This window comes from Aotus nancymaae, unplaced genomic scaffold (genome assembly GCF_030222135.1).
Source record: "Aotus nancymaae isolate 86718 unplaced genomic scaffold, 86718_ANA_hifiasm-v0.15.2.pri h1tg000049l, whole genome shotgun sequence".
Taxonomy (NCBI): domain Eukaryota; kingdom Metazoa; phylum Chordata; class Mammalia; order Primates; family Aotidae; genus Aotus; species Aotus nancymaae.
The window spans coordinates 28818904-28840500 of record NW_026988463.1 but is presented as its reverse complement, the minus strand read 5'-3'; the positions used below and the strand labels follow the sequence as shown (position 1 = coordinate 28840500).

At 34.2% G+C, this 21597-nt stretch overlaps 1 protein-coding gene across 1 annotated transcript in view; it reads left to right on the top strand.

Moving 5' to 3' along the window:
- Positions 1-9796, top strand: part of LOC105729256 (zinc finger protein 724-like) — a 39281-nt gene extending 29485 nt beyond the window's left edge. Inside the window, exon 4 of the mRNA XM_021676237.2 lies at positions 6901-9796. Coding sequence (XP_021531912.2) covers positions 6901-8456 — 1556 coding nt within the window. The 3' untranslated portion in view covers positions 8457-9796. The remainder of the gene's footprint in view (positions 1-6900) is intronic.
- Positions 9797-21597: the final 11801 nt, after the last annotated feature.

The window sequence follows — 21597 nt, the reverse complement described above, 5'->3', positions numbered from 1 at the left end:
TTGTAGGAAGGACCTGGTGGGAAATCATTTTAATCAGGGGGGCAGTTTCCCTTGTTCTGTTCTTGTGGTGATGATCAAGTCTCATGAGATCTGATGGTTTATCAGGGTTTCTGCTTTTCCATCTTTCTTATTTTCTCTTGCTGCCACAATGTAAGAAGTACCTTTCATCTCCTGCCATGATTCTGAGGCCTCCCCAGCCATGTGAAACTCTAAGTCCAATTAAACTCCCCCTCCAACCCCGGATAGTTCTTTATCGCAATGTGAAAATGTACCAATACAGTCTTACATTTGTTTGTTGTTTATTATTTGTTGTTGTTGTTGTTACTCTGTTGCCCAGGTCAGAGTACAGTGGTATGATTTTGATTCACTGCAGCCTCAACCTCCCTGGCTCAAGTGATCCTTCCTACCTCAGTCTCCCAAGTAGCTGGGAGTACAGACATGCACTAGCTCATTATTTGATTATGTGCATTGAGAAGATCTCACTATTTTGGCCATGCTGGTCTCAAATTTCTGGCCCCCAGTGATCCTTTTACCTTGGTCTCCCAAAGTGTTGGAATTATAGGCATGAGCCACTGCACTTAGTGAGTATTCTTCAATTTAATAAGATGTGTTATGTGTCCTAACAGACTACACCAAGTACAAGTAAGAATATTATGTATTCCCTTGCTTTTGACTGGAAAGTACAAAACTTTTTTATTTTTATTATATGGTATGGATGGTTTATCATGTGGTACGGATGTCAATGTTCTCCAAATTTTATCCTGCATTATAATCCTCAGTGTTGGATGTGGAACCTGGTGGGAAGTGTTTGGGTCATAGGGGACCAGAGGTGTTTGGGTCTTGGGGTAAGTTTCTCATGAATGGCTTCATACCATCCTCTTGGTAATCATAAGTTTACACTCCATTAATTCAAGTGAGAGCTGGTTCCTTAAAATAACATGGCTACTTCACTCACACTTGCTGTGTCTCTTATCATGTGATATGTCCAGTTACTCTTTGTCTACCAGCATGATTGTAAGCTTCCCGAGACCCTCACCAGAAGCAGATGCTGGCACACACTTCGTGTATAGTCTGCTGACTTGTCAGCCAAATAAACCTTTTTTTCTTTATAAATTATCCACTTTTAGGTATTCCTCTATGTGGAAAGTAATTAATACAGTCTAAAATGTGGTCTCGATTTTTTGTTTTGTGCAAGCTAGGCTTGAATTCCTGGGATCAAGTGTTCAGTCCACCTTGTACACCCAAAGTCCTGGAATTACATTTCTTTTTATTAAGTAGTTTAATTAATTTGTATTTTATTTGATTGCTTTAAAAATGCAGTTAATGGCCAGGTGTGGTGGCTCACACCTGTAATCCCAGCACTTTGCGAGGCCAAGGCAGGTGGATCATGAGGTCAGGAGTTTGAGACCAGCATGTCAAACATGGTGAAACCCAGTATCTATTAAAGAACAAAAAAATTATATGGGTATGGTGGCAGGCACCTGTAACCCCAGCTACTCAAGAGGCTAAGGCAGAAGAATTGCTTTAACCTTGGGTGGCGGAAGTTGCAGTGAGCCAAGATTGCACCATAGCATTCCAGCCTGGGCAACAGAGCGAGACTCCAGTCTGAGCAAGAGAGCAAGTTTCCATCTCAAAAAAAAAGAAAAAGAAAGAAAAAGAAGAAAATGCAGTTAGTATTACCAGTTTTATTCTCACTGTTTTTGTGTTTTTTGTAGATATGTTTTCTCATTTCTGTTTTGCTGCCTTAATTTTTATTTTAATTTTGCAGTGATGTTTTACTTTTTTATTTTGTTTTGCATATTCTTATAAGTATTCCTTTTGTAACCATCTTAAAATATTGAAATTACATAAAACATCTTAAGTTAAAAAAATATATTTTAATCTCATAACTTCAATTGAATACAAAAACTACACTTCTGTATTTTCCAGTGTTTTGTTGATTTTAAAATTATTTTATATTGTATATCTATTAACAGATTTATGCAGACTTGAATTTTGTTTATCATATTCTGTACAACCTTAAGAGTTTTATGCACCATGATTACAATAGTAAAGACTTCTGTATGTGTGTGTATTTACATCTAATAGAGAGCTTTATATATGTATGTGGTTTTATGATGCCGTTCAGTATCATTTTATTTTTTCAACAAATGGACTCATTTTAGCATTTTTTTTTTTCTATGCAGAATTAGGACTATGGTAGTAATGATGAACACTCTCACCTTTTATTTTGGAAGGTATTTGTATGTTCTTTTTGAAGTAAAATAATTTATTAAGTATTAGTGGTAAGAAATTTTTTTACTGCATCGAAATTTGGGAATTTGTTTGACTTTTTTGTTTTCAAGTAACCTCTGTATTACTTTTTTCCTATGTTCTTCTAACATTCCTTTTATGAATATATTCATCTACTTGATGATGTCCAATCAGTTTTTCATTCCATTTTTAGTTTTCTTTCAGAGTTTTGTATTATTGTATTATATATTTTAGGATATGTCATCTCACACCAGTTAATTGTGTTATGATTATAGCCACAATTTATAATTGTATATGACAATGTTTTTATAATTATGGTACATTATTAATCATGTTTAAAATTGTATATGACAATATTTAACTCTTTATAATTTAAGACAGTGTGGAGCAACATCAAATATGAATTAGTCATATTTCTATTGCCAATATAATGATCTCTTTTGTTTTTTTGCCTGGATAAATATTATCCTTGCATTTTTTTTATGACTTGTGTATTTGTTGTGTATGTTTATTGTGAATGATTATTTAACCCTATCTCACTGACTTATCATATATATTTTTTAATTTCAACATCTATCTGTGAATCTATATTATTTTTGTGTGGAAGAAATTTTTTTTTTTTTTTTTTTGACAGAGTCTTGCCCTGTCACCAGGCTGGAGTGCTGTGGTGCAATCTCAGCTCACTGCAACCTCTGCCTCCTAGGTTCAAGCAATTCCCCTGCCTCAGCCTCTGGAGTACCTGGGACTACAAGTGCTGCCACCACACCCAGCTATTTTTTTTGTATTTTAGTAGAGATGGGGTTTCACAATGTTGGCCAGGATGGTCTCAATCTACTGACCTCGTGATCCACCTGCCTCAGCCTCCCAAAGTACTGGGATTACAGGTGTGAGCCATTGCACCTAGCCAAGACAAAATCTTAGATTTGAAGATAATTTAAAAACTATTATATATCTGAATGTATTCTAGTCATTGTTCATTTTTACTTGTCAAAACCACACAACAAAATTTACAATACAATATTATTAAATATTCATTCTAGTCCTGTTAATTACGTTGACATTGTTATGCTACATACTGCTAGATTTTTTATCTTGCAAAGCTAAATCTCAATACACATTACATAACATAAATTTGTCTCATTTCCTGGAACTTTTCAAACACCACTCTTTTCTGTTTCTGAGAGTGCAACTGCTTTCTGTGTCTTATATAATCTCTTTCTTTTTCTGGCTGGCTTATTTTATTTGCATAATGCCATTGAAGTGTATTTTTATAGTTGTTAGAATATTTTCTAGTTTTTGAAAACCAAATAATATTTAATATTTTTATATTTTAAATGATACCTACTGAATGATTTGGTGACAGAAATTTGCATTGCTTCAAGAATGCAATGTGAAATTCCAACAGCATTGCATTAAATTTGTAGATTACATTGAGCAGTATGGACATCTTTACAATATTAGTTATTTCCACCTTTGAACAACAGCATGTTAAACAGTTTGTTGTTTAATTTCTATATATTTGTGAATTTTTTAGTTTTTATTGTTGTTTTAAACTCTCATTCCATTTTGATATTTGTTTTAAATGATATTTGATGATATTAGTTTTAAAATTTTTGCTCTCTTGTGTTATTTGTTAAGACTGTTTTTTGTTGTTGTTGTTTTTTGTCCTAACAGGTGGTCTAGGAAGGAGAATGATGTATGAGTTACTGAGATGAGTATATCCTGATTTTGTAGAGGAGTGTTCTCTATACCTCTCTAAAGAATAATTGTTTTATACTGCCTTCAAGTCCTCCTTTTCTTTACTAATATTCTGTCTTGTTTTATTTTCATTATAGAATGTGGGGTATTGAAATATCCTACTGTACTTATATATGCTCTGTGATTCTTCAGTTTTGTCAATATTTTCTTTATATACTTGGAACATTAATGTGAGATACACACCACACACAGAAACACACACACACACACACATAAATGTACATACAAATGTGTCCAAAGTTCCCAGTGAATGAATCTGTTATTACTTAATATCTTTCTTTGTATCTTTGGAGTTTGGACTTAAAGTAAATTTTTAAAAATATGATAGTTTTTGACTTAAAATATAGCTCGTATATTATTTTGACCTGTTCTACTCTCAGTTGGTTAATATTTGCATGGAACATCTAATATTTTGCCACTTTCGGGTTTTGTTTTGTTTTTTTTCTGTCATGTAATCTGAACTGACTTGTAGAAAGGCAAGTTAGGTGTTGGTTTTTAAAGTATGTTTCATAAGTCTCATTATTGAAAGTATGTCTCTTGGTTGGAAAGTTAACTATATATGTGTGTGTGAATATACATATATATAATTTTCTTAAATAGAAAGACTTACTAATGTTATTTTGTTTTATTTGATTCTTGTATCTTTCTTCCTCATTTCCTCTTTCTATTCTTCCTTTGTGTCTTTTTAATTTCTGTATTAATATGCTTTCACTTTCTTATTTTCTTTCATGTATCTATACAGATATTTTCTTTGTGTTACATTGGGTATTACATAAAACCTCTAAAAGATACAACAATATACTTTAATCTTATTTAAAAATAGCTTCAGTTGCAAGCAAGTATTCCTCATTACATTTGCTCTCATTTGTTATTTATATTACTAATTATATCTTTTTATGTTATACATGTATTAACAGATGTTTATAAAAATTTCTATGCTTTTATAAATTTTAAATAATAATTTAAATTTTCTTGCAATATCATGATAATGCTAAGGAATTCAATATTTTTGTATGTGCATATCTTCTCCAGAACAATGTATTTTCAAATAATTAAGTGTTGCTTTTTGAATCATGTTGTTTTCAGTGAAAGAAATTCATTTTATCATCTTCGACATATAGCACGCATGCTGTGCCAATATACTTTCTCAGAATTTAGTTATTTTGGAAGGTTTTTTTTTAATTTTAATTTTTGTAGAACAGGTTTGCTGTTCATATTATTCTCACTTTACAGTTTTTTTTTTTTTTTTTTTTTTTCTTGAGGACTTTGACTGTAACACAGAGTTTCCTTCTGGCCTGCAAATTTTTTGGCAAATTCACTGGTTTTCTTATAAGACTATGCTTGTAAATTACACATCACTTTTCTCTTGCAGCACCCAAGATTTTCTTTTCATCTATGACTTTTGAAATTGTATTTATATTTGTGTTTGTTATAAATATCTATGTGCATATCCCAGTTTGTTTTATTGAGCTTCTACCATTTTACATTATTTTTTCTTCTAGAATTTTTTGGTTGTTATTTCTTTTAGCTTTTATAATTTTTTGATATTTTAAATATTTTTGTGCTTATTCTAATTTTTAAATTTAATCGTTGTCTGTGTTCCTCTTTCTCACTATCATTTAAATTTTTAAAAATTAGTTTATACATCTCCATTTTTTATGTTTCCTTTCTGAACAGTTTATAAATTTTATATGGGGCTATTTTGCTGTAATATTTTGTATTCATTGTAATTTTTGATTGAGATTTGGACATTTAAAAAAATCTACCTTTCACAGTCTTTGTAATGTAGCTTTTTTCTTCCTGGCATACATTGAAACCTATTGTTTTAGCCAGAGATTCTGGGAATTTCTCAGACATGTTCTTAGGATGTATCTTGTCTGAAAATTTGTGTTTATTTTTAGTTAAAGAAATTTGTTAGTGTTTCTGCTTAATGGCCAGTCCTCATTTGCTACATGTGTTTTCTCTCTGTAGTGCTGCAGTCTCTGTACTGTTGTAGCATCTACCTTAGATCTTAGCAGATTCAAACTGTCATTCCAAAAAATGCTGTTATAGTAGTCTGCTTTCATGCTGCCAAAAAGACATACCCAAGACTATGGAATTTATATAGAAAAAAGATTCAATGGACTTACAGTTCAACATAGCTAAGGAGGGCTCATAATTGTGGCAGAAAATAAAGACAAAGCAAAGTGATATCTTACATAGTGGCAGTCAGAGAAGGGGCATGGGCAGAGGAACTCTCTTTTATAAAAACTCTCAGATTTTGTGAGACTCCTAACTATCACAAGAACAACATGATATACCCATACCCATAATTCAATTACTTCCCACCAGGTTTCTTCCACAACTAGAGAGAGTTATGAAATCTACAATTCAAAATGAGGTTTAAGTGGAAATAGAGAACCAAACCATATTAGCCACCACTTTCTTTAGTATTTAATGCAATGGAAGACAGAAACCAGTTTGTGGAAAGACTCTTAGAAGCTAGAAATAGAAATGTATGTGTCACTATTTTTCTGGGGTTTATTTTATTTATTTATTTGTTTTGGTAAAATTGAAAAACAGAAGTTGGCTGTTTACTTCTAAAGGCACTACATTCTGTTTTGGGAGCAGGAAAAGCTCTGCTGGATAAGTGTAACAATTATTTTTCCATGTGATTCTTTGCATTGTGCTCACCTGGGGTACTGCACACAAGTAACTTATTTATAAATCTTCCACAAATGTGTTATGGTCAGCATGTTTTTATTGAATTGAGATGTCTATAAAGGAAGTAGGGCCGGTGGTGCTTTTCTGTGCCATCTTGCTCATGCAGTTTCTATAATTTTATAGGTTAGAGTATACAAATCTTAGTCTAGCAAGTGAAGTAATTTGTTATTTTAATTTTCCTTTCAGCTATATGTTCTTATTTTGCCCAAGACCTTTGGCCAGAGCAGAATATAAAAAAACCATTTCAAAAAGTGATAATGAGAAGATATGGAAACTGTGGGGCTGAAAATTTACCACTAAGAAAAGACTGTGAAAGTATGGATGATTGTAAAATGCACAAAAGAGTTTATTATAAACTTCACAAATGTTTGACAGCTACCCAGAGGAAAACATTTCTATGTTATAAATATGTAAAAGTCTTTGATATATTTTCATATTCAAATAAATCTAAGATAAGATGTGCTAAAAAGAACGCTTATAAATGTGAAAAATGTGACAAATCATTTTGCATCTTTTTACATCTGATTCAGCATAAAAGAATTCATACTAGAGTGAATTCCTACAAATGCAAAGAATGTTGCAGAACCTTTAACCAATCCTCACACCTTACTAAACATATAATTCATAATGGAGAGAAATCCTACAAATGTAAAATATGTGACAAAGCTTTTAACCTTTCATCAACCCTTACTCGATATAAGAGAATTCATAGCAGAGAGAAACCCTACAAATGTGAAGAATGTGGCAAAGCTTTTAACTTTTCATCAAAGCTTACTCAACATAAGAGAATTCATAGTGGAGAGAAACCCTACAAATGTGAAGAATGTGGCAAAGCTTTTAACCAGTCCTCATACCTTACTGAGCATAAGAGAATTCACACTGGAGAAAAACCCTACAAATGTGAAGAATGTGGCAAAGCTTTTAACCTTTCATCAACCCTTACTCGACATAAGAGAATTCATAGCGGAGAGAAACCCTACAAATGTGAAGAATGTGGCAAAGCTTTTAACTTTTCATCAACGCTTACTCAACATAAGAGAATTCATAGTGGAGAGAAACCCTACAAATGTGAAGAATGTGGCAAAGCTTTTAACCGTTTATCAACCCTAAGTACACATAAGAGAATTCATAGTGGAGAGAAACCCTACAAATGTGAAGACTGTGGTAAAGTTTTTAACCGGTCCTCACACCTTACTCAACATAAGAGAATTCATAGTGGAGAGAAACCCTACAAATGTGAAGAATGTGGCAAAGCTTTTAACTGTTTATCAACCCTAAGTACACATAAGAGAATTCATAGTGGAGAGAAACCCTACAAATGTGAAGAATGTGGCAATGTTTTTGACCGGTCCTCACACCTTACTCAACATAAGAGAATTCATAGTGGAGAGAAACCCTACAAATGTGAAGAATGTGGCAAAGCTTTTAACCTTTCATCAAGCCTTACTACACATAAGAGAATTCATAGTGGAGAGAAACCCTACAAATGTGAAGAATGTGGCAAAGCTTTTAACCGTTCATCAACCCTAAGTACACATAAGAGAATTCATAGTGGAGAGAAACCCTACAAATGTGAAGAATGTGGCAGAGCTTTTTACAAGTCTTCAGGCCTTACTAGACATAAGAGAATTCATACTGGAGAGGACCCCTACAAACATGAAGGATGTAGCAAAGCTTTTAACTGTTCTTCACACCTCACTAAACATGAGAGAATTCATAGTGGAGAGAAACCCTTCAAATGAGAAGAGTGTGACAAAGCTTTTATCCATTTCTCAAACTTTACTAAACATTAGACAATTAATAATGGAGAGAAATCCTGTAAATGTGAACAGTGTGTCAAAGGCATTTGTGTATTCTTAACCTTACTGAACATAAGAATCTGTGTTGAAGAGAAACCCTATACAAATGTGAAGAATGTGGCAAAGGCTTTTGTGAATCCTCAGCAATTAGTAAACATAAAGTAATTCATACTACAGCATGTGGGAAAGCTTTTTAGCAACTCTCAACCCTTACTAACCATAAGCAACTTCATACTGGAGAGAAACCTGATACTTTTGAAAAACTTGGAAAAGTTTTTAACTAGTTCTTACACCTTACAGAACATGAAATAATACATAATGGTTGGAAACTACTAATGTTAAGAATGTGACAAAGCCCTTAGTATATTGTTAACCCTTACTAAACATAAGGTAGTTCATACTCGAGAGAATTCCAGCAAATGTGAAAAATGTGACAAAGACTTTAACAAGCTCTCAACATTTATTACACACAATTCATACTGGAGAGAAATACTACTAGCATAAAGAATGTGTCAAAGCCTTTTACAACACCTCAATTCTTATCAGACATAATTTATATTAGAGAGAAACTCTACAAACCTAAAAGTTGGGACAATGCTTTTCACAATATAAAATAAATCATAATGGTCCTAGACCCCAGAAATGTGAAGAATGTGTCAAAGCTTTTAAATGGTTGTCACTCTTGATTGTTGGCAAGATCATTCACACTGTAGAAAACTACATGTTTGAAAAATGTGACAAAACAATTAACTAGTATTCACATTTTATTGTACGAGAAAGTATTTATACTAGAGAAAAATTCTACAAATATAAAAAACGGTGGAAAAGCCATTGAAACCTGCTCATATCTTACTCAACATTCAAGAGTTTATACTTAATAAAAGCATAGCAAGTGCAATTACTGTCAAAATAGCTTTCAGAAAATATAAGTCGTTAAAGTGAAGAAGAGCATTCATTCTGAAGAGAAACATTACAAAGAGAGTTGTAGTACCATTACTTGTTTCATAGATGTTATTGTACAGATTTTGTATTAGAAAAAAAGCCTGAAGCAGTTTCTCAAAACTTGCTCAACAGCAGGGAATTTATATTATATTGGACAAAAACCTAATAAAAGTAATGAGTTTAACTAAAGTATTGTTCAAAAATGACAGCTAAGAAAACACCGGAGAGTTCATCATAAAATATATGTTTACAGATGCAGTAACTATGAAAACAATATTTGCTTCATCATTAAGTCTATGTCAACATCAATAATTCACAGTAGAAAAAACTAAGACACTGACCCTGCAGGCATTACACTAAATTGGAATGTTGAGTGTAGAAATTATCCAAAACTGAAGTTGTTAGACAAATTATTTCTATAGAATTTTAGCAAAAGAAAATTGGAGAGTTGTAGTTGCATTCAAAGGATACTTTTTTTCATTTAAAAACCTTACAGATTTATTTTTGAAAAGTGAATAATAATTCAACTCACAATTTACTTCAGGTGGCATATTATATTTTTATGGTCATAATAAAAATTATATAGAAGTATAAATAAAATTCATATGTTTCTGTGTCTCAAGTATTTTAAAAAATTGGTTACATATTTTTCTTTGAACATGTGAACTGCCTACCCATACAGACTTTTAGTTTTGATTCACATACAGTTAAATATATACATATTAGTCTAATGAAATATCTTAAGTGTAATAGAATTGTAGAGTAACTTTTTTTGTGTATGAGTTTTACCAATTTTCAGACAAAGAGCAATATTGAAACAAAACAAATTAATACAGTGACTAGTTTACTAGAAAACTAAAAACCTCAAGAATGCTGAATGCAAATCTATACTCTATTTTTTATTCAATTCATTATTGTACAGACCCATACTTTTCCTGTTTCTTATAATTAGTTTTTTGTTTTACAGTATAAGAAGTATTCATTGTAAGCCAGTTAGTAGATAATTTTCGTAAAATGTAGTAGGGCAGACAAAATAATTTTTAGATGTAATTTCCTAATTCATGTTTTTTGTTTGTTTTGTTTTTAGAGCATTTTATTGTTTTCAATTGGAGAAATCGCTATAAGCCTACTCTTCTTTAGTTATTGTTCCTTTAACTTTTTATAATTGGCATAAGTAAATTTATCTGTTAAGCCAGTTTATTCAGGGAATTACTTGGGAGGCTTCATGAATCATGAGGATTTTAGGTTTTTCTTTCTGGGTTTTTTTTTTTTTTTTGAGCTGGAGTCTCAATCTGTTACTCAGACTGAAGGACAGTGGCTCAATTTCAGCTTACTGCAACCTCCAACTCCTAAATTCAAGAAATTCTTGTCTCAACCTCCCAAGTAGCTGGGATTAAAAGTGCCTGCCATGGCACCAATGTAATTTTTGTATTTTTAGTGGAGACAGAGTTTCACAATGTTGGACAGGCTGGTCTTGAACTCCTTACCTAATTGACCCGACCCTCAGCCTTCAGAAGTGCTGGGATTACAGGTGTGAGCCACTATACGCAGTGAGAATGTTTTCATATATAAATGTAGCAAACAAACATGATACTGCTTCTCATGTAACAGATGCTCCATAATAAGCTATAAGTATTTTTGCTGGAGTTAGTTTGCCAGCTCAAGTGAGATATGGAAAATATCAATGGTAAAGAAATAATGTTGCTTCTTCATGTGGAGAGAACATTTTTTCCAGGCTGCAAAGCAGACACTTGCTGAATTTAAAGAGAAATTATGCTTTTTTTTTTTTTTTTCTGATTACCTTCAGTTTTGTTTGTCTTCTTAATGTGTATTTTTAACTATATATGCATCACAGACCTTCTTTTTCTGTGTTATGGCAACAGTTTTCTCACTTTCATTTTTATGTCATGTCATTTCACATGGTACTTTGTAGAATTTGATGAGAAAATTGTTTCTGTTTCTGTTTTTTTTTTTCTCGAGATGGAGTATTTCTCTTTTTGCCCAGGCTGGAGTGCAAGGGCATGATCTCTGCCCATCAAAACCTGTGCCTCCTGTGTTATTCTTCTACCTTAGGCTCCCAAGTAGCTGGGATTGTAAACGTGCCAAAACGCCCAGCTAATTTTGCATTTTTAGTAGAGGTGGGGTCTTTCCATGTTGGTCAGGCTGGTCTCAAACTCCCGAACTCAGGTGATCCACCCATCTTGGTCTCCCAAAGTGGTGAGATTACAGACATGATACACTGTGCCTGGCCTGAAACTTTTAATGCAGTAAAAGTTGGTTTTAACTAGAGAGTTTGCTTGTCAATATAACTTTGACATCAGATAAATGGTATACACTATTCACAGGGGGAGAGAATTAAATTATTTAGCACTTTTTCTGTAAAAGAAAAATTTTAAAAGATTCTTACAGAGTGTGTCAAATGTGAAATATATCTTTATAATTAAATTTCTAACAGTTAATGGTAAAAAAATTTTTAATGTTTCATGATATACTTATGGCACAACTTATGTTTTCATGGAAAATCTCTATATTCAAGTGTGAATGTTACAGATTGCCAAATAATAAAATAACCTCTGTAGATTTTAAATTTGAATTTTTGTATTGATATTATAATTTGAAGGAATTTCTCACTGTTATATATATTTTTGGGGGGTGAAGTTCAGCATACAGTTTCTATATTTAGTCACCTATCTGTAGCCAACTACCTGGTTACTTTCTCTGGAAAATATGTGGAGATTATGCTATTTTTTGAATTAAAATATTTTCTGTTTTTCTGCATGCAAATGTATTTAATATGTTCACAGAGTGGCCAGTCATGGGACCAGCAGCAGTCATGGGATCACCTGCCTTTTTACTGTCTTTTATATCATTAGCATTAGCACCAGAAACTTCAGGTGCCCCAAACTTAACGTTAAAGTCCTAAAGTAAATCAGCTTCTTCCAGGCACTGTGCAGGGTCCAGGGCATGATGTTAAGTATTGAAGTCTCTATGGTTATAATTGACAAATGACAGAATAGCACAAAGCTATATATTGTTAATACTATTCAGTCAAGTTTATGACAAATATAGATCATATTTGAAATATTGTGAACTTTCTATAAAGTTCTAAAAACACATTTTTTAACTTGACATGAAATGGGTACTTATTTTTTAAAACATGATATTTTGAAGTATATATACATTGTCAAATACTTAGCCCTGTGTAATAAATGTGTTAACTAACAGAGTTAGCTTTTTTTGGTGAGACCACATGGCATTGTCTTAGCATTTTTGAAAAATACATATACATTTTTATGAACTATAGTCATCAAGCTGTACAATAAATCTCTTGAAATTATTTTTCTTTATACAACTATAATTATGTATTATTTAACAGACATTTTTCCAAACTCCCTTTTCTTCTAATTACCTTGGCACCTGGTGGTCACCATGTTATTCTGTACTTCAGTGAGATTAAGTTTTTTAAGAATACATTTGTAAGTGGAATCATGAGATACTAGTCTTTCTGTGACTGGCTTATTTTGACAAATATAATGTCTTCCAGGTTATTCCATGTGACTGAAAATAAAGTAAAAAATATTCCATTTTGTATATATGGCATGTTGTATTCACTTCTGTATTAGATGATGAAGTGTTGGTGCCATATTTGGGCTACTGTGAACAGTGCTGCAAACAACAGAGAAGTGCAAGTATTTCTTCATTCTCATTTTGAATATATACCTAAAAGTGCAATTGCTGGAGTATATGGTAGTTCAATTTTAATTTTTTTTCCAGAAATTTTTATTTTATTTTTTTATGGTTGTCCTCATTTACATCCAAACCAACGGTGTGTAAGCATTTCCTTTACATCTTTACCAATGTTATCCTTTTATTTGACCTAAATATCTCATAGGTATTTCTTTTTGTTTTAGTATTTTTGTTTTTCTCATAAGTAAATTTTATAAATATCTCATAGGTATTTTTTGTTTGTCTTTCTCTGACAATAATTGACATTGAGCATTTTTCAGTTTATCTGTTGGCCATGTCTTTTCTTGAAAAATATTTAAGCCTGGGCTTGGCATGGTGGCTCATGCCTGTAATCCCAGCACTTTGGGAGGCAAAGGTGGGTGGATCACCTGAGGTCAGAAGTTTGAGACCAGCCTGGCCAACATTGCAAAACCCCATCTCTACTAAAAATACAAGAATTAGTCAGGCATGGTGGTGCATGCCTATAATCCTAGCTACTAGGTGGAGCTGAAGCAGGAGGATCACTTGAACCTGGGAGGTGTAGGTTGCAGTGAGCTGAGACTGTGCTGCTGTACTAAAGCCTGGGCTACAGAGTGAGACTCCATCTGAAAAAAACAAAGCCTGCTTCTCATAGTTATTTGTTTTCTGTTTTGTAGTCATTTGAGTTTCTTGCATATTTTTTATATTATCTTATTGTCACACACAAAATTTGCAAATATTTTCTCCCATTGTTCAGTCGTCTCATAATGTTGATTGTATCAGATTCTGTGCAGCAGGTTTTTACTTTGAAATAATCTGACTCATCCATTTTTTTGTTTTGTTCCTGAGATTTTGAGGTTAAATTTAAAAATTCACTTTCCAGACCAATGTTATAAGGCTTTTAGTCTATATTTTTTGTAGTAGTTTCAGAGTTTCCAGCCTTACATTTAAGTAACTAATTTATTTTAAATTCTGAGATGAGAATCTTATTTTATTGCTTTACATGTGGATATAAAGTTTTCTCAACACCATTTATTGAAGATACTGTCTTTTCCCTAAGGAACTGTCACCTTTTTAAGTATGTTACTAGTATTTAGATAGAGGTTGCATTATATCTGTAGATCATTATGTGTAATAGAAATATTTAGCAATATTAATGCCACTTAATTAATGTTTAATAGTTCTCCATTTGTGTATTATTTAATTTTTTATTAGATATTCTTTTGAGTATAATGTAAAGTGTTTCAACTTTTTGGTTGAATTTATTTCAAGATATAGTTACTACAGTTATTGTGGATAAAATTGTTTTTAAATTTCATTTTGAGATAGTTGTTAGTGTGTGTATAGAAATCCTGCTGACTTTAGGACATTGCTTTTTGTTGAAAAACATGTGCTTTGAATAAAGAGAACTTCCAAACAGGCTTTGTGTGAGCAACATGGCTGTTTATTCACCTGGGTTAATTCCCATTCATTTATTTCTGTTGACTTTGTCAGAAATAGTTTGGTTGTAGAAATATAGCTTTATTTCAGAGCTCTCTCAACTGTTCCAAGGAGATATACATATATATATATAAACAGAATCATGTTATACTGGTAAGTGTAGCTTGTAGTACAGTTTGAACTCAGGTAATTTGAGGTCTCCAGGTTCATACTTTTAGTGTAAAGTTGCCTTGGCTATTTGGACTGTTTCATTCTTTCATATAAATTTTAGAATAGTTTTGTTTAATTCTATAAAAAATGGAATTGATAGTTTGATAGAAATAGCACTTAATGTGCAGGTTATGTTAGTCAGCCTGCACATCTGAATTATATTGCTTATTCAATGTCATGAACATGGAATGCTTTTCCATTAATATTTGTGTCATCTCTGATTTCTTTCAGCAGTATTTTTTAGTTCTCCTTGCAGAGCTATTTTACTTTGATGTAACGTATTTCTAGGTATTATTTTTGTTAGTGTCTATTGTAAATAGAATTGTTTTTAATTTTGTTCTCAGCTTCAATGTCATTAGTGTGCAGAAATGCTACTCATTTGTGTATATTGATTTTGTATTCTGATACTTTAATGAAGTCATTTTTAGGCTTAGGAATCTTTTGGTGAAATCTAGGTAGAAAATTATTTCATCAGTGAAGATATTTTGACTTTCTCTATTCTTATATAAATGCCTTTTATTTCTTCACTTTGTTAAAATGCTGTGACTGGGACTTCAAGAACTATGTTGAAGAGGAGTCTTTACAATAAATAGTCTGGTCTTATTTCTGTTCATGTGAAGAGTGCATCCACATTTGCCTGTTCAGTATAATGTTGGCTGAGAATTTGTAACAGATAGCTTTTATTATTTTGAGGTACATTTTGCAAATGCTCACTCCATCACAATAGTTCTTGTGAAAAAAGGAACAATGGGTTAGAAAGCATTTGTAGAATACTTTTCTGATTCAATTGCAGTGTCAGATTTTTTTGCTTTATTATTTGGCATATAGAAGTCACTACTTCAACAAAAGATGGTGTTCATTTCAACTTAATATGCTCACACATATATTCTCCCTAGAAGGGTATTGTTGTGTTTGAATCAAAATGTAGCATTTCTGGCCAGTCGCAATGGCTCATGCATGTAACCCCAGCAATTTGGGAGGCCATGGTAGGTGAATCACCTGAGGTCAAAAGTTTGAGACCAGCCTGGCCAACATGGTGAAATCCCATCTCTACTAAAAATACAAAGCACAGCATGCTTGTGAACACCTGTAATCCCACCTACTAAAGAGTCTGAGGCAAAAGATCACTTGAGCCCAGGAGGAGGGTGCAGTGAGCCAAGATGGCAGCACTGCACTCCAGCTTGAGTGACAAGCATGACTCCATCTCAACAACAACAAAAATGTAGCATTAATGGCCTTTCTTATGCTGCTGTGTTCATGTAAAATAGGAAAGCAGAAAATAAAGCAGAGTTAATCATGGCATTTTTAGTTTCTACAGAGACAGCATCTAACAGCCAGTGGTATGTCAACTAGAAATAATAATATTGGCTGGGCATGTAGCTGATGGCTTTAGTCCCAGCACTTTGGGAGGCCAAGGTGGGAGGATGACAAGGTCAGGTGCTCGAGACCAACCTAACCAACATAGTGAAATTCCATTTCTACTAAAAATTTTAAAAAATTAGCCAAATCTGGTGGTGCACATCTGTAATCTCAGCTACTGAGGAGGCTGAGACAGGAGAATTGCTTGAACTCAGGAGGTGGAGGTTGCAGTGAGCTGAGATTGCATCACTGCACTCCAGACTTGGCGACAGAGCAAGACTTCATCTCAAAAAGAAAGAACGATAACATTTAAAAACTGAAAATAATACTTTATATTTTTAGTTTGTTTTATAGTTTATAAAAATTAATTTCTGAATTATTAAGTTAAATAACTTGAACATGCAGACACATAAAATTTCATCTAAAGGATACTGTTAATATTTTAATAGCTTATGATTTTGAGTCACAATTGTCACAGTGGATTTACTAGAAAGAAGTAGTTTATTTTCTAAGTGTAGAGAATAAATAGGCTTTGCATACTCCTAAGTATATAGATTTTTTTAAGATTAGGACTATAATTATGTCTGAATAAAATTTATAGATTTCTAGTAACAGAAATTTTTTAAAAATAGATGTGAAAAAGCAATAAAAACAAGTTATTAAAATGAATTTTTTTTTGAAAGAAAGAAAGAAAAAGAATAAAGAAGAGGAGGAAAAAGGAAGAGAAAGAGAGAGAGAGAATAGGAGTATTGCTTTCTTGCCCAGGCTACAATGCATTTTAGTAATGGGTATTGAAAACCTTTTATACCAATAGTTATACTTGAAGTAAACAGGAAGGAATAAGGGAAGAAAATAACAAACGAGCAGCCAACCAATATTTCATTTAAACCTATGAAATGCTATGCGATTACTGAGGAGTGATTTACTTCCAATTATGTAGTCACTTATGGAATACGTGTGAGGTGGTAATGTATGTTTTGTGTATTTGAAGTGGAGAGTTCCATAAATGTTTGTTAAGTTTACTTGTTCCGGGTCTGAGTTCAAGTCCTGGATGTCCTTGTTAATTTTCTGTCTCGTTGATCTATAAAATTGTTAGCTCTTCTTGTTACATTGATCCTTATGCCATTATGTAATGTCCTTCTTTGCCTCTTTTGATCTTTGTTGCTTTAAAGTCTACTTTATCAGAGGCGAGAATTGCATCTCCTGCTTTTTGTTTATTTGTTTATTTTTACTCTCTGATTGGTTGATAAATCTTCCTCCTCTTTGTTTTAAGTCTTTGTGTATCATTGCATGTGAGATGGGTCTGGATGAAGCATACCGATGGGTTTTGGCTTTTTATCCAATTAGAATATATATAACTTTAATACTGGCATTTGATGCTAGCTAGCTGTTTTGCCCGTTAGTTAATGTAAATTTTTCGTTGTGTTAATGTTCTTTTCTTTTTGATATATTTTTGGAAAGGCTGATATTGGTTGTTCCTTTATATGTATAGTGCTTCTTTCAGAAGCTCTTGTAAAGCAGGCCTGGTGGTGGTGAACTCTCTAAGTACTTGTTTGTTCGCAAAGGATTTAATTTTTCCTTTGCTTATAAAGCTTAGTTTGGCTGGATAGGAAATTCTGGGTTGAAAGTTCTTTTCTTTAAGGATGTTAAATATTGGTCCCCACTCTTTTCTGGCTTGTAGGGTTTCTGCTGAGAGATCTGCTGTAAGTCTGATAGGTTTCCCTTTATGGGTAACCTGACCTTTCTCTCTGGCTGCCCTTAGTATTTTCTCCTTCATTTCAACCCTAATAAATCTGGTAATTATGTGCCTTGGGGTTGGTCTTCTTGAAGAATATCTTTGTGGTGTTCTGTGTATTACCTGGAGTTGAATATTACCCTTGCCAGGTTGGGAAAATTTTCCTGAATGATATCCTGAAGAGTATTTTCCAACTTGGATTCATTTTCTTCATCACATTCAGGTACACCTATCAAACGTAAATTAGGTCTTTTCACATAGTCCCATATTTCCTGGAGACATTGCTCATTCCTTTTCATCCTTTTTTCTCCAATCTTGTCTTCTCGTTTCATTTCACTGAGCTGGTCCTCGACTTCTGATATCCTTTCTTCTGCTTGATCAATTCAACTGTTTAAACTTGTGCATGCTTCGCGAAGTTCTCGTGTTTTTCAGCTCCATCAATTCACTTATATTCCTCTCTAAATTGTCCATTCTCGCTAACATTTCATCAAACCTTTTTTCAAGGTTCTTAGTTTCTTTGCATTGGGTTAGAACAAGTTCTTTTAATTCACAGAAGTTTCTTATCACCCACGTTTTGAAACCTGCTTCTGTTATTGGAACATACTCGTAATCTATTAAGCCTTGTTCCGTTACTGATGAGGAATTGCGATCCCCTGTAGAGGGAGAGGCATTCTGATTTTGAGTATTCTCTGCCTTTTTACACTGATTTTTTCCCTTCATTATATATTTATCCGTCTGTTGTTTTTGTAATTACCGACTTTCTAATTAGGTCTGTGAGCAGATGTCCAACTTGTTGATTCCCAGCGCCGAAATCTGAACAATCCACTGCACCGGCCAAAACAGCGGTGTTAAGATTGATGGTGCTTTTCTGCCCGGGAATCTCCAGACTCTGCACCAAAAACTGGCACGCTAAGGCACCAGCAAAACCGCCGCGTGGGCCACAAGAGTCGCCCTGGCAACACGTGGGGCTCCTCTACTGGGAATCTCCTGGTCCGTGAGCAACAAATATTCGTCTGGAAGTGTGGCATCCTCTCGTTCTCTGCACTTTCACTGGGAACTACGAGCCCGAGCTACTAGTGATCAGCCATCGTGGATCTCTAAAAAATGAATTTTTTTAAAAAAAAATTCACGTGTTCTGTAAATAACATTTAAAACCACTTTGTAAGTGACTCACCAGTAATTTCTATCTATTTCATTTTAGTCACTGAGAAAACTTAATATCATTTAATTATTCAATTAGAAAAAGTTTTTTGTTTTTTTTTTTGAGATGGAGTTTTGCTCTTGTTACCCAGGCTGGAGTGCAATGGCGTGATCTCGGCTCACCGCAACCTCTGCCTCCTGGGTTCAGACAATTCTCCTGCCTCAGCCTCCTGAGTAGCTGGGATTACAGGCATGCACCACCATGCCCAGCTAATTTTTTGTATTTTTAGTAGAGACGGGGTTTCACCATGTTGACCAGGATGGTCTCGATCTCTTGACATCATGATCCACCCACCTCGGCCTCCCAAAGTGCTGGGGTTACAGGTGTGAGCCACCGTGCCCAGCCAGAAAAGGTATTTTTATATTAGTGTTTCTGCAACTTTCAGAAACTTTAGATAACTCAATGGATGATGATGGGCATGCAGACTGCAAATTTTCTAGATAATAATAGGCTCATTTTAGCTTCTAATACAAAAATTCAATATATTTTAAAAGAACATTACTCCCTTTTTTAAGTCATAAGAGGGATATTATTGTTAGAATCTATTTACCAAATAATTTTTTGGACTTTGTAATAAGTACTTTAAAAATCAAATTGTACATAGTAGTAAGTGTTGAAAAAAGTGTTATTTTAATTTCTCTTTATTTTACTAAATTAGAAAATTCAAATCTAAAATGTGAGGTCAGGAATGAACACAAGAATTGGGTTAGAGCTTGTCTGGCATAATGGTTAATATTGAAACTCAGCATCAGGTGCTTCCTGGTTGAATCTTAGTTCAGCCACTTATGGGCTGAATGAGCTGAATACAGTTTCTTGACCTCTCTGTGCTTGACTCCTCAGCTGCACACTGAGGATAATGCTGCCAAAATTCTAGCATTTTGGTAAAATGGAAGCAATTAATGCAAATGAAGGTGTCAGAAGAGTGTTCCACACATAATAAGTGTACAGGAAATGTATAAGCTCTTATTTTTTGATTCTGTTAAGTCATCCTAAATTCTAATCCTGAAAATAAGGTGAACACATTAGTAGTTTGTAACTCATTTTCATTCTTACCAGTCAATCTGGGGTATAATAGAGGTTGGCAGATTCCGATGTATTCATTTACAGCATAAATAGAAATATGAAAAGATTTCTTATTGAGTACTACTCTCACTCCAGTAACATTAGATAAATAAGCACTTAAATCCTGGGTGTTTGTCAGTTTTAAAAGTAGAGAAGGAGGCAAATTGTTTTTTCATCTACTTATTTAATGAATTTCTTATGTTAATTTGTTAAATTTAAATGTAGTTTAGAAATACATATTCAAGTGATCCAAGATGGTTGAATAGATACAACTCCAATGCACAACACCTAGTGAGAAAGACACAGAAATCCAGAGAGATCCTGGCTCCAACTGAGGTACCAGGTGCATTTCAACAGGTCTAGTCCGATGGTGAGCAAAGCCCACTCAGGGCAGACTGAGGAGGGGAGGGGTTCTGCTTCACCCAGAAAGTGCATCTGACCAGCAAGTCGGAGGCTCCCCTTCTGGCACTCTGGTCCAGTACAGCGCATCCCTCAAAGCCTCAGCCATACGCAGAATGGGGGATCTTTGCCAGTCAAGCGAGGGGAGTTACAAGTGTGGAGTTGAATAATAATCCAGGACCGTGTCCTGGATTGGCACACAGACCTAAACAGAGGTATATGGTCGGCAGAACTTGTGGAGTGAGCTATTGCAACCTCTCACCACTGGAGAGAGAGGGAGCTGTAAGCAGGAGCAGCTGGGTGGCCCCTACCCCATGGCTGGAGAGAGAGGAAGCTGAAAGTGGGAGATGGCTGGGTGCTGCTGGGAGGGTCCCACCCTCCCCCACAAACTCCAGAGGGCTGAAGCTCTGACTCTAGTGGGTTGTGCAGCCAGTGCCACAGCCTGAGCTGAACCCTGAATGATCCAGCCCAGTGGAGGAAGGGCACAACCCACAATTGGAGGGGTGGGACTGGGCTACATGTTTTAACAAAAAACACAGGAAGCCTAGGTAGCAATGGGATGGCATTCTTGACAACCCAGCAGCACCTACAGGTCAGCAGAAGGGGCAGGCTTAATCTCCCAGCATAAACAAAAAAGACACAGGAAGCTTCCCTAGTAAACTGAAGGAGTCCCTAGAAACCCAGTAGTGCCTCCACGGGCAGACAAGGGAACTCATCAAGCAGCTCCCTGACAACACAGCCAGGTAAACCCACAAAGATGGGGAAAAAACAGCACAAAAAAAGATCAATCAAAGACCAGAGAACCTCTTCTCCCTCAAAGTATCACAACTCTTCAACAACACAGGGTCACATCATGACTGAAAAGGAATATGACGAATTGACAGAAACAGGCTTCAGAAGGTGGATAATAACAAACTTTTCTGAGCTAAAGGAACACGTTCTAACTCAATGCAAAGAAACTGAAAACCTTGAAAAAAGGTTAGACAAAATGCTAACTAGAATAACCAGCTTAGAGAATAACATAAACGACT